The sequence below is a fragment of the Spermophilus citellus genome (assembly GCF_964194105.1).
Source record: "Spermophilus citellus genome assembly, chromosome: 1".
Classification (NCBI taxonomy): domain Eukaryota; kingdom Metazoa; phylum Chordata; class Mammalia; order Rodentia; family Sciuridae; genus Spermophilus; species Spermophilus citellus.
Genome location: NC_138182.1, coordinates 244,931,347 through 244,946,171, shown reverse-complemented (window position 1 = coordinate 244,946,171; position 14,825 = coordinate 244,931,347). Strand labels below are relative to the sequence as shown.

The 14,825-nt window shown below is 36.0% G+C and overlaps 2 protein-coding genes across 2 annotated transcripts in view; both read right to left on the bottom strand.

The window, feature by feature from the left end:
- LOC308645585 (COMM domain-containing protein 7-like) overlaps positions 1 to 14,825 on the bottom strand; it is a 147,567-nt gene that overhangs the window by 45,477 nt on the left and 87,265 nt on the right. The window lies entirely within an intron of this gene.
- The window catches only part of CDC20B (cell division cycle 20B), a gene marked incomplete at both ends in the record, with an annotated part of 48,760 nt that overhangs the window by 9,915 nt on the left and 24,020 nt on the right, over positions 1 to 14,825 (bottom strand). Inside the window, 3 exons of the mRNA XM_081304842.1 lie at positions 281 to 477; positions 5,044 to 5,160; positions 10,448 to 10,541. Of these exons, the coding sequence (XP_081160968.1) occupies positions 281 to 477; positions 5,044 to 5,160; positions 10,448 to 10,541 (408 nt within the window). The remainder of the gene's footprint in view (positions 1 to 280; positions 478 to 5,043; positions 5,161 to 10,447; positions 10,542 to 14,825) is intronic.

Here is a 14,825-nt window from a genome sequence, read left to right as displayed (position 1 = left end):
AACTTCAGTTTGATAGAAAAAATTTTTCAAAAACAACAATAAATTAAAAATGACAGAAAGAAATATTGTGGAGGAAACTAAGCAGAGTACCCTTAAGTCGGATTGAAATGCCATTCAGAGAAAAAAGGAAAAAAACAAAGTGGTATCTCCCCTTGCTTCCCACAGCCCTACGTGCCACTCTAAGCTAGTTTCTCTATACATTAGTGACATGTTATAAAAGTGAATTTTAGTTTTCTGATAATCACACAAGAACTTTATGAGAAAAGAAACTGTCCCATACTTGCACTTCTCCCTCACTGGTGCCAACTGCCAGGCACGTTCCCTCTTTTATCCAGGATACAGAAGACACATAGTTGCAAGTGAGACCCAAGTCTATGTTTTCAACTCCATTGTGGTTTTCCCCATTCCAGATGTACACAGCAGATCCAAGGGCTATAGCAACAACATTTTTAAAACTCCAGTCCAGGATATTCAGATCTATTTTTTAAAAAAAAAAAAAGGACATTTAAAATTAGGGTGATTATGTAGCCAAAGAAAAACTTCCCAAGTAAATAATTTTGTTTATAGATTATGGGAGAAATATTAAGATCTTCCCATGGTCAGTCATAAAATAGAATTACAAATCTAAGCATATTATTAGAAGTTCAAAAATAACAACTGGAATAGAATCTGGTTCAAGACTCACAGGGAATGACATTGGCTAAATTATATTGTTATATTGTGTGCATGTATAAATATGTAAAAACAAATCCCACCAGTATGTACAATCATAATGCACCAATAAAAAGTTAAAAATTACACACACACACACACACACACACACACACAGACTCATTGTCTAATAAGCAATAACACTTATTACTTATGCTCAAAGATACCAATCTAGAGACATTTAAAGAACAGGGCAGATTCATCATGCATACATGAATTCTGTCTAACACATCATTAAAATATGAAAGCAAACAATTATTTTGGAGTAATCCTTAAACCTAGGATATTTATGTTGGAAATGCCATCATCATTTCTAACCAAAAGTCACCAGAAACTGAAGTACATCTAGATGAGATGGTGGCTCATTTGTGGCACCTATAAGTTCTCTGTAGCATCCTCCAGCTCATACTAACAAGAATTCTGACTGGTAAGAGAAGCCATATTTTTATAACCACTTATTAAAATGTACTCTTATTTCTTTTAAGGCAGAAACTCTTATCCTGACCAACACATATCAGTATAAAGTTATGATGCACACCAGTTCCATTACAGTGAACTAAGCCTCCTACAACATATTCCTCCCATTAAAACAAATATGGACTCTGGACAAAATGTAAAACACAAACACCTGAGGACCCTGGAAAGGTAGTGAAATCAGGTAAACTAAGTAAGGAGTCAAAACATGGAAAACCTGCCCAAGTGAGAGTGTCCCACCTTTTTCCTCACTTGGCTTTGCCCTGAGGGCAAGTGCTCCAGTCACTGAGCACCACCTGCAGCAAAGATGCTGTCAGAGAGCCCACCATCTTTCTTATCCAGGAAATCAAGAAAAGGAGTTTAAGGTGGCCAAGATGTGAGAGGAAGGTCTAAAGGGAAGAGAACCACAGAAAAATGTCCTCCAGCTGTGAGTATATGAACTCACAGACACCTCAGTCTAACCCCTAAGTCATGCAAGTGCAGGGGAAACTCAGTAGCCTAGCAGAGACTTTCAGAAATGAACCGAGATTTAAAACATTCATATAAGTAAGTCTTGGCCTAGACTTAGGTCCACATATAGGAAGGCAGACTCAAACCAACATAGTCAAGGATTAAGAAACTAATCTAAGATTTAAAATACAACACATAAATGGCAAGATAAAACTTAAAGTGTAACTATGACAAAACAATAACATTCTACACAAATCCAAAGTAAATACATAATAGTATAATGTCCAGAACACAATTAAAAATTACTGGACACATATAGAGAAACATATCAATAGATGAAAACTACAAGATGACCAAGAAAGAAAAATTATCAGACAAAGACTCTAAAGCAACTATTATACTTTACATAAAATAAAATGCATTTGAAATTAATGAAAAGATAGAAAACCTCAGCAGAAAAATATTTTTTCTAATAAATAAAATAGAAACTATAAGACAAAACAATAAAAATAAAAGGTACAAAAACTATAAAATGGAAATTTTATCACTGAAAAATACAACATCTCAAAAATTTCGTGAACAGGTTCAACAGCAAAATGGAAATGATAGAGGAAAGAGTGACTGAATTTAAATACAAACCAACATAAATTAATAAGGAAAATATGGAGAAGAAAATGAAAAGGAAAAAAATTAATGGAGCCCCAGGAATTTGTGGAATGCTATCCAAAAAATCTAATATATGGGTAATTGGAACCACCAAACCTTGGAAGCAGGAGAACAAGCCTTCAAATGATCATGAGTTCTCACCAGAAGCCATGGAGACCAGAAGTCAATAGAACAACATCTTTAAAATATTGGAAGGAAAATCTTCCAACTTGGATCTTCAAGGATGAAAGAACATTGGAATTGGTAAATATTTTTCCCTCTTAAGAAATTTAAAATACTTTTTCAGTTTTAACTGTTTAAAGTAAAATTTATAACAATGGTGAGGTTTTCCAGTGGATATAGGTATAAAATACATGACAACTCAGTAACCTAGAAAACAGGAAGTAGGAGAGACCTGTGAACTACAAGATCTTTATATGCATCTTGAGTTAAATGTACAATGGTAACTATAAATAGACTTGAGAAACTTTGGACTACACTGAAATCCCTACAGCAACAACTAAAAAAACAATACAAAGAAATACAGCCAAAAAGACAGAAGTAGAAAAGATGTCCAAGAAATGAGCATTGGGCACTCCAACATTAGAGTGCAGGGAGGCAGAAGGGGAAGAGAAGGAGGAAAGTAAGGAAATAAGGGAGGGAGGGAGAGAAAAAATAAAAGACCAGAAAAGACAGAACATAAAACTAGGAAGTTTATGTGTCAATTAAAAAAAAAAACCTAGGGGCAACCCAAGAGAGGGGAATATCAAAGAGGAGGCACAGATCAACGGTCTCAGATGTGGATGACAGGGTAAAGTAAATGAGCTTTAAGAAGCAACTGTTGGACTTAACAAGGAGGGTTTCTTTAGTGATACTTGGAATAGCAGTTTCAGTTCAACAGTGAGATTTAAAACCAACTACAATGGGCTCAGGACAATGTGGGGAAATGGGAAATAGTATAAACACCTTTTGACAAATTTGCTGTGATGGGAGAAAAGAAAGCGGCTACAGCTTGAAGGAAAAGTGGGAATGAAAGAGGATGTTTTGCTTTATAATGTTGTGGTTTGTTTTTCTTGAAAATTTATCCTCCTTAGGTGGTCTTGACAATAAATTCTCTTGGAAAAAGAACTACAAAACAAAAGAGGACAGAAAAGTGCTCCCTTTAGTGATTTTGCCTCTTACTATTCATTCCTATCTGTAGATGTTTCCCTTCTCTCTGCTTCCCACTCCTCTACAGAGTTCACACTGGCCCTTGCCTTCAACCTTAATCATCCAGCTTGCATGCTGGTTCATTCTCTCTTCTAACTTCATTTATCATGATAGGCCAAGCCTCTGCCATGCCTCACTGCCTCCTCTACTATGACATTCCAAGAACAGTTCCCCCCACCCTCTAGAATACCTCCCTGCACCCTGTCTTTCAGAGACATCACCTCTCTTCTGCTTCAAAAACATAGAATCATCTTAAATTCATCCATCTTGCCCAGTATTTTTACTCATGGAGTATAAATAGACCCTTAATCTTTAGTAATTCTCTGCTGCTAAATGCTTTCTGTATACTCTACCATGAATGTTCCTTTACATTTTTCCTAGTCATCAAGTCCTCAAACAAGTATAGGTTTCTATACCTGACTTTTGAATTTCTTCATGATCTGCATAGATAGGTACATACCTACTTATGCACCAGTCCCCAATGTAGCATCTTCATTGCAATTAATTATCATTAATTACCAATATTTTGTCTTTGATCATGCTGTTAGCAGTACCAAAATTTCTCTTTCTCCCCTCCACACTTACAAATCCTACCCATCTTTCAAGACCCAGATGAAGTCTGAATATCTCCAGAGTCTTCCTGGACAACTGTAGAGCTCACTTATCCCCTTATAGCTCATTATATTGCATAGTTCATTATTTATATTCCACATTGGCATGTTGGTATCAGTTTCATGTGAGTTAGTACTGTCTTCCTAAGTAGATTATAAGTTAGGCACTTAATAAGCACATCCAATGTGGTAACTGATTTGATTTACCCATGTTAAAACATGCATAAGAATAGGCCAACATTAGTATAGTTCATTCTAATACAATAAAACAAAAATGTATTTATGAGCCAGGTACTATGGCACAAATCTGTAATACTGCCAGCAAATCAGCAGGCAGAGGCAAAAGTATCACAAATTCAAAGACAGCCTCAGCAACTTAGTGATACGTTGTCTCAAAAATATTATTTTAAAAGTCTGGGGATGTAACTCAATCGTACAGTGGACCTGAGCTCAATCCCCAGTATGGCAAAAAAAAAAGTACTTATGAGTAAAAATCCTCTTGTTCTTCTACCAATAAAATAACACCCTTTGCTGAACATCGAAGTTGCACAAGGAAAAACCAACTACATTACTACATTAACCTTAGTTGCATGGTACTTCATTGGAATATGAGACACAAGGACTATCTGATTCTTTCAGAATCAAACTTTTAGTTTATGCCAGAGCACAGAAAATATTGTCATTTCAATTTTTTTTTTTTTTTTTTTTGTACCAGGGACTGAACTCAAGCGTACCAAATCACTAAGCCACATTCTCAGTCCTTTTTTGTATTTTATTTAGAGACCAGGTCTCGCTGAGTTGCTCAGGGCCTCGCTGAATGCTGAGGCTGGCTTTGAACACATGATTCTCCTATCTCAACCTCCCAAGCTGCTGGGATTACAAGTGTACACCACCACGCCCAGCTCATTCAACTTTTTAATTCACAATCCAAACAATAACTTACAGTAGTCATTTCGAAGACCAGTAAGATGAATCTTCACCTCTGGTTGACATATGGGATAGTTTTTATCACAGAACCTTTTAAGATGAAAGAATTCATCTCCGACTCCATATTGGCAACCTACAAAGAACAAACATTTAGAACAAAGTTCTAAATATCTCTAAAAGTCTGAAAATATAATGTTTATCCTTGTAGGTATTAATAGAATACAAAGCAAAAAAAGAAAGTGGTCATCATTATAGAAACTGTAGTACAAAGAACTGGGGAGAAAAAAAATGAAGAGGGGAACTAGGGTTATGACTCAGTGGTAGAGCGCTCACCTCACATGTGCAAGGTCCTGAGTTCGATCCTCAACACCACATATAAACAAAATAAAGTTATAAAGAAATAAATAAATAAAAATGAAGAGGACTTCAGTATTAATTTAAACAAGAACATTAAAAATTATCCTGTGGCACATTTTAATAAAAAGTACATGAGTGCCAGACTTGAGTGTAGATAACAGGTCTTCTGGGGAACACACAGAAATACTACATCAGGCTTGAACATTTTATTCTATCACATGAGATTTTAAAACTAAAGTGAATTTTGTACATCAATGTTCATCACACCCATGCTTACCTGGTGGACATACACCCTCCTTTAATTCTTTGTCAATAAATATTTGTTGATTCATTGATTTTAGCTTTTTCTCTATTTCTGTACCAAAGCATACAGAGTTATCACTTTGGGCTCATTTTACCAGGACTACCTAAGTCATGATGGCGTCTTTTGTTCTCTTTTCTCATTAAAAGACTCCACTAAGTTCAAACCACAGACCACTGTCTTTTCATCTTCAACCACTTATTTATCATCAAACTGAGAATGAAAGAATCAATAGGAACCAAGACAAACCAGGTGATTTGTGGTCACTGTGACCCAAATGGCTTCTGATAAAGGCATGAGAGCTTCACAATGCTATACCGTTACACCAAATTATTACTCATAAATTCCTACTGCAGGAACACAGATGGTCTGCAACTTAACAATGGTTCTACTTAATAATTTTTCACATTTACAAAGGTATAAGAGCTTACCCACATCATTATTCTGTTTTTCATTTCAGTACAGTATTCCAACTAAATTTCATGAGAGTTTCAACTCTATTTATATGTTTTGTGTTAGGTGACTTGCCCAACTGTAGACTAATTTAGTGTTCTGAGGATGTTTAAAGTAGGGCAGACTAATAGATTATGTTTGGTTTTATTAAATGTATTTTCAACTTACAAGTCAAGGAACATCTATACCTCTGAAAATGCATAAAATATTGTTATTTGAGAAATAAGACAAGAAACATGAATAGATTACTGTTAAAAAGGGACATTGCAAAGAAATTACTCTTTAAAAATTAAAACTAGGATAACCAAATTAAGATTTAATAAGGCTGTTGGACAGGACTGAGGTAATAATTCAGGAGACAGAAAACAGGTGAAAAAATGGAATAAAAAAGATAGAAAAGTGAGAAAACCAATACAGAAAGATCAACATAATAATTTCAGTAAGAGGGCTGGGGCTCAGTGGCAAAGCACTTGCCTAGCACATGTAAGGTACTGGGTTCAATCCTTAGCACCACTAAAAATAAAATAAAGCATGCTGTCCATCTATAATTACAAAAAATTTTAATGTAATTTCAGACAGAAAAATTAAACAAAAGTGAATAAATTAAAGAATAATTAAAGATACTTTTTAAGAACTATAGACTATGAATCTCTAAGATTGAAAAGGTTCACCAAGGAGTATTATAGCCTGAGGTGTTTCCCCAAAAAAAGCTCATGGTGTTAGGCGTTGCAGAACTGTTCCAAAATGAAATTATTAGATTATGAGAATTGTCACCTAATCAATGGATCAACCCATTGATGGATTAATAATTTGAATGGATTTCTGGGTAGTAATTGAAGGCAGGTAAGGTACAGCTGAAGAAGGTAGGTCACTAGAGGTGTGCCCTTGGGGATTATATATATTATCGTTGGTTCCTTGCATATTCTTTCCCTCCCAACCCCCTGCTTCCTAGCTGTCATAAACTGAGAAGCTTTCCTTCACCAAGCCCTTCCACCATGATATTCTGCCTCACCTCAAACCCAGAACAATAGAGTCAGCCAACCATGGACTGAAACTCTGAAATTTATCCTCCTCTAAGTTGTTCTTGTCAGGTGTTTTGGTCCCAGCAATTGAAAGCTGAGTAACACAATAGGTACTGAGAAGTAGGTCATCATTGTGACTAACCTGACTGTGTGGTTTAGAAACCTTTGGAACTAATTGTTGGAGAAGTTTAGAAAAGTTTGGAGTTGCAAGCTGGAGAAGACTTAGACTATTGTAAGCAAAGCTTAATAGTCAATTCTGGTGTGAATTTAGAAGAGCAGAATGCTAACAGAATGTAGACACTAAAGACTGCTCATGAAGCTTCATGAGAAAAAAATCTACTGGGAATTGGACTAGTGGACATTCATTTTACATTCTAATAAAGAAGATGCCTACATCTTGTCCAAGTCCTTTCTGTGAGTCTGAATTTTAAAATGATGGATGAATTCATCTGGTGGAGGAAATTTCAAGGCAGCACAGCATTCAAGTGGTGGCATGGGTTTTGCTGGTGGCTTTTAGCTAAATTTACTGTGATAATCAGGAGCAGAAAGCAGATAAGAAATATTTGAAAAACTTACAGTTTGCAGAAAAAAAATCATGTTTAAATTGGACCAAAGAAGGTGTGGTTGTTGAAGAGATTACTGTCACTACTGATTCTGCAGGAATGCAAAATGCTGGAGTTAAGGATTTCAAAGAAAGGCCTGGGAGGCCAGGCAGAGTGTGGCAGTATTGTAATCTCTGCAGGTAGCCCCTGAGAAGGCAATGCAGGAAGCTATAAGAAGGATGCCAAACCTGGAACAGAGACTCCATAAATTAAGGCATGCCAATAATGTGAAAAGTCTACCAAGAAAAGCTGCTAACTGTGAACAGAGTCAGTCCAAGAGAGAGATCAGGTGGTGTGTGACTGTCAAGATCAAAAGGGTGGGGCTGCCAAAGCCCCCTGGGGATCATATCTTGCCATCATGTGTCTCAGAAGCCAGACATGGAACTACAGAATTTGTTTGCCCTGCTAGGTTTCAGTCTTGTTTTGATCCCATCCCTTCTTTCTATGTGCCTATTCCTGGGAATTTTATTCCTTAAAATGGAAATGTTTATTCTTTGCCATTAAATATTGGACATATAACTTGCTTTTTGATTTTTATAGAGAATCACAACCAACAGTTGGCCTTGAGACTCAGATGAAACTTTGGACTTAGACTTTTGGGCAACGCTGGAACTGTTAAGACTATATGGACTCTTGGAGATAAGCTGAATGCATTTTGGATTATGAGATGAACATGAGTTTTTGGACTCCATATGTGGAATGTTATGATTTGGATATGAGGCATCCCTCAAAAGCAAGAGATGAAATTATTTGATTATGAGAGTCATAAACTAATCAGTGGATTAATCCATTTTATGGACTAATGATATGAATGGTTTACTGAGTGGTAACTATAAGCAGGTAAGTCAAGGCTGGAGGAAGTAAGTCACTGGTGGTGTGCCCTTGAGGATTTTATATGTTGTCCCTGGCTTTCTCCCCCATTCCCCCTTTTCCTCCCCTCTCACTCCCTTCCCCCCTCCTCTCCTTGGCTACCATGAGCTGAAAACTCTCTTCTGCCATGCCCTTCTGCCATGATGTTCTGCCTTACTTTGGACCCCAAGTAATGGAGTTGACTGAACATGGATTAAACCTCTAAAACCATAAGCCCAAAATAAACTTTTCCTCCTCAAAATTGTTCATGTCAGATATTTTGATGATAGCAATGAAAGCCTAACTAACACAATGAGTACTTTTTTTAAAAGAGAGAGAGAAGAGAGAGAGAGAGAGAGAGAGAGAGAGAGAGAGAGAGAGAGAGAGAGAGAGAGAGAGAGAGAGAGAGAGAGAGAGAATTTTTTTAATATTTATTTTTCAGTTTTTGGTGGACACAACATCTTTATTTTGTTTATTTATTTTTTAATGTGATGCTGAGGATCGAACCCAGCACCCCGCACATGCCAGGCGAATGTGTTACCGCTTGAGCCACATCCCCAGCCCATGAGTACTTTTTTTTAATACCAAGCTTCCTCATCCTGAAATTTTAGAGCACTGGTGATAAGAGATATTTCTAACAGCATCCAGGGAGAAAATGATAACGGCATACAAAGTATTGGAAATTAAAATAACATATGACTGCTCATCAGCAACAATTAATGCTAGAACACAATAAAGTTCAAAGTTCTAAGCAAAACTAGAATTTATAGCCACTTGAACTATGGATCAGGTATAGTAGTAGAAAAAGGACATTCTCAGAAATAATGGACTTAACATCAAAGAAGATAAGTCCCAGGATTATAACTGTGCAATTGGCTAAGGGAACAAGCAGCCTGTTTAGCAGGTTCAGAAGGAGGTTACTGAGGAAAACAGAATAAAGTAACCGTATGGAAAATGTTATCAATAGTTGTAGAAAAAACACTGGAGGGGCTGGGGATGTTGCTCAAGCAGTAGCGCGCTCGCCTGGCATGCGTGCGGGCCCGGGTTCGATCCTCAGCACCACATACAAACAAAGATGTTGTGTCCGCCAAAAGCTAGAAAATAAATATTAAAAATTCTCTCTCTCTCTCTCTCTCTCTCTAAAAAAAAAAAAAACACTGGAGCATTTAGAGGAAACATTAATAGTTTATGGACATCTGTTAAATGAGGCAAGTAGGAAAAACAAAGCTATATTTAAAAAAGAAGAATACATATAGTATACTACTTGGCTTGGTGGTGAATATAGTTTTATAGGAAGATAATATAAACACCAACTACTAATTTGATTTTTAAAAGTATGATGTGGCCATGTCCAGAAACCAAAGAATGAAGCAGGAAGAGAACCAAGTTCTTATCTACTATACTAGGAGGTCATGATAAAGTCCAAAATTATAAGAAATAAAAGTTTGCCAATATTATGCAAAAATATATGTAAATATCAGGAGAATCACTGGAAAAGCTAAGGGTGGTACCCTCTAGAAAAACAGGACTTCTGGGCTGAGGTTGGGGCTCAGTGGTAAAGCACTGGGTTCTATCCTCAGCACCATGTAATAAATAAAATAAAGAGAGAGAGAGAGAGAGAGAGAGAGAGAGAGAGAGAGAGAGAAACATTTGCTGTCATTTTAATTATTTATTAAAAATAAATAAAACTTGGGGTAGAGGTGGTTAAGGTAGAGGATTATGAGAAGCATCCATATCTTACAATAACGTTTAACCTAATATATTTTAAAACAAGGAAGAATTGAAGGATGCAAGGTAATAGGAAAGAAGGACAAATGAAAAGTCTTTGCCTCATACCTTTCCAAATACATTGGGATTTATCACAGAGCTGCATTTTCCCATCAGTTTTCTGAACCACTTTCTGGGCAGAAAATAGTTGGTTTGGGCATTTCTGAAAATAAACACACATAAAGAGAATGCATCTTTAGAAACACACTTGTACATCTCAGATGCAATAAACGAATACAGAGTTATAACTGATGATTCACTAAGAAGTTCAAAGATTACACATTGCTATAGCTAACACCACAATAATTACTATTATTTATTAACTAATCACTGTTCAATAAAAAATGCTGAGGGTTAATAAAAATATATATATTGCATATATATATATATATATATATATATATATATATATATATAATCTCAACAACCCTTATAGCAGATATTAATCAGCTAAATTAAAATTATTTTTTATTTTTTAGCCTAAAAATCTACTTAGCCTATAAACCAATCTCATACTATTACACCTTTACCAACTAAAATACAGACAGAGATCTTAAGAAATTTGTCCAGATTTTCATGAGCACAAAAATTGTTATTAAACTGGGCCAGTATATAAAGCACATTTCTGACATTCCTTCATCCAACTTAGATCAAAACCAGCTAGGACAATTAGCAATAAATAAATGGAAAGAAAAAGGCTTATTGGAATTTTCTATAAACATAATAATGAATAGTTAAGGCAGATAAAATTCATTTTTGTTCCTTCACAACAGCATCTTATATGTATGGCAATACCCAAATTTCCAATGATTCAGACCAAAATCTCTCTGACAGGCATCTTTTTAATATTTTGGTTTCTCTCTCAGTCTTATCGGACATAATAAACATTGCCCATCAATGAATCATGTTTTTTTATATATATGTCCAAGGTAGAAAGATGCATTTGGGGTAAAGAATTCATTGTTGTGGAAACTATCCTAAGCACATGCTTGGCAGCACCCTGGCCTTTACCCACAGGAGGCCCCTCTTTGAGCTGTGACAATCAAAACCATTCTCAGACATTGCAAAATACCCCCTGAGGCACAAAATTACCCTGAGGTGAGAACCACTCATATTAAATAGCATTTCTAAAATGGCCTGCTGTTCAGTAGTAGCTCAATGTAACTCTTTTTTTTTATTCTTTTTTTTTTTTAGTTGTAAATGAACACAACACCTTTATTTTATTTACTTATTTTATGTGGTGCTGAGTGCCCCATATGTTCGAGGTAAGCACTCTGCTACTGAGCACAATCTCAGCCCCTCAATGTAACTCTTTACAGATTCATTTATTCAGAATCCCATAGAATCCCCAAAGTTGAACAAGGCATTTTCCCACACATGCTTCTCTGTTCTGTCTACTCAGAGGTGCTCATTACTAGTGAAATCTACTTATTACTTTAACTAACAACCCAGAGCTCACCGATATGATTTCTCAAAGACTCCACTGCTAGTCAGGCCCTCACTGTAGAAACATTCTCCAGGTGATCAATGAGGACTGCATGAAGACACATGTGTTTACTGGAAAGTGTCTTTACCACACTTGGTGCTTTTTGACTTCCTACTGGTCATGACAACAGATGCTCTACATAGAGGTGTAAAACAATTTCTACTATCCCCTGCCAAGGTCCCTCAGTGATGTACTAGCTGGCATGACAATTGCTGTAAGAAAGATCTTTCCAACACCACTGTGAGCCTACAGAGCCACCAACTTTTCTGCCACCAACTACCAGACGGGATATGGGGAAGGAAAAGGGAATTTTTGAGGGCCTGGAGAGTAAAAATTTCAAGCATCAGTGTGGATGCTAATGACCTAGTCCAGGGTGATTTCAACACACCTCTCTCACCATTAGATAGGATTAGATAGGTCATCCAGATATACACTTTGAAGATAATATACCATGACCAAGTGGATTTCATACCAGGGATGCAAGGTTGTTTCAACATATGCAAATCACTAAATTCACCACCTAAATATAATTAAGGACAAAAATCACATGATTATCTCAATAGATACAGAAAAAGCCTTTGAAAAAATCCAGCACCCATTCATGTTAAAAATGCTGGAGAAACTAAAAGTAGAAGGAACTTATCTCAACATTATAAAGGCTTTATATGACAAACCCAAAGCCAACATCATACTGACTAGAGAAAAACTGAACACATTTCCTCGAAAATCAAAAACTAGACAAAGATGTCCCCTCTCACCATTCCTATTCAATATAGCCCTTAAAACTATAGCCAGATCAAACAGGCAAGAAAAGGAAATTAAAGGGATAAAAAGAGGAAAAGAAGAAGTCAAATTGTCTGTTTACTGATGGTATGATCCTATAACTAGAAGTCTTAAAAAAAAATCCACCAGAAGACATCTAAAGCCAATAAACAAATTCAGCAACGTAGTAAGACATAAGATCAATACCCATAAATCAATAGCTTTTTTATATTCCAGTAATGAATCTGCTGAGAAAGAAATTGGGAAAACTAACTAACCCATTCACAATAATCTAAAAAATACATATACCTAGGAGTAAATCCTCTACAATGAAAACTATAGGACACTGAAGAAAGAAACTGAGGAAGATCTCAGAAGTTGGAAAGACCTCCTGTGTTCTTACAAAGGCAGAATTAATATTGTCAAAAATGGCCATACTACCAAAAGCATTAAATAGATTCAATGCAATCCCCATCAAAAAAAAAAAAAAAAAAACAATGAAAAAGCAGCCTAAAATTCATTTGGAAGAATGAAAGACCAGAATAGCCAAAGCAATACTGAGCAAGAAGAGCAATATTAGAGGCTGCACAATACCTGATCTCAAATTATATTACAAAGTTATAATAATAAAAGAAACAGCATGATTTAGTATTAAAATAGACATGAAGATCAATGAAACAGAAGACACAGAGACAAATTTTTAATAAACTGATGGGAACAATTGTTATCCTTATGTAGACACATGAAACTAGATCCTTATCTTTAACCCTGGACAAAAGTCAAACCAAAATAGATCAAAGACCTTAGAAATTTACAACCAGAGATATGAAAAACTGCACTCTATATGTGTAATATGAATTGTAATGCATTCTGTTGTAATGTATAACAAATCAAAATTTTAAAAATTTTTAAAAAGAAATTAGCTCAGAAACTTTGTAACTGCTAGAAGAAAACATAGGTTTAACACTCCAACATATTGGTGCAGGCACCAATTTCCTTAATAAGACCCTTATAAAGTTCAAGAAATAAAATCAAGAATCAATAAGTGGGATAATGCTAAATTCAAAAGCTTCTCAATAGCAAAGGAAATTATTAAGAGCGAGAAGAAGGATCCTGAAGAATGGAAGAAAACCTTTGCCAGCTATTCCTCCTACAGAAAATTAATATCCAAAATACATAAAGAACTCAAAAACCTTACACCCAAAATAAAATAAATAACACAACCACTAGATGGGCAAAAGAGCTAAGCAAACATTTCTCAAAAAAAGAAATACAAATGATCCACAGATAATATGAAAAAGTGTTCAACATCCCTAGCAATCAGAGAAATGCAAATCAAACCTACATTGAGATTTCATCTCACTCCAGTTAAAATGGCAATCGTCAAGAATACAAATAATAAGAAATGCTGGCAAGAATGTGGGGAGAAAGGTATACATCTACATTGTTGGTAGGACTTTAAAGTAGTACAACCACATTGGAAAGCAGTATAGTGGTGGGACTGCAAATTGGTGCGGCCAATTTGGAAAGCATTTTGGAGACTCCTGGGAAAGCTGGGAATGGAACCACCATTTGACCCTGCTATTGCCATTCTCGGACTATTCCCTGAAGACCTTAAAAGAGCATGCTACAGGGATACTGCCACATCGATGTTCATAGCAGCACAATTCACAATAGCTAGACTGTGGAACCAACCCAGATGCCCTTCAATAGATGAATGGATAAAAAAAAATGTGGTATCTATACACAATGGAGTACTATGCAGCAATAAAAAATGACAAAATCATAGAATTTGCAGGGAAATGGATGGCACTAGAGCAGATTATGCTTAGTGAAGCTAGCCAATCCCTAAAAACAAATACCAAATGTCTTCTTTGATATAATGAGAGCAACTATGAACAGAGCAGGGAGGAAGAGTAGGAAGAAAAGATTAACATTAAACAGAGACATGAGATGGGAGGGAAAGGGAGAGAAAAGGGAAATTGCATGGAAATGAAGGGAGACCCTCATTGCTGTACAAAATTACATACAAGAGGTTGTGAGGGGAATGGGAAAATAAACAAGGAGAGAAATGAATTACGGTAGATGGGGTAGAGAGAGAAGTTGGGAGGGGAGGGGAGGGGGGATAGTAGGGGATAGGAAAGGTAGCAGAATACAACAATTACTAATAGGGCATTATGTAAAATTGTGGATGTGTAA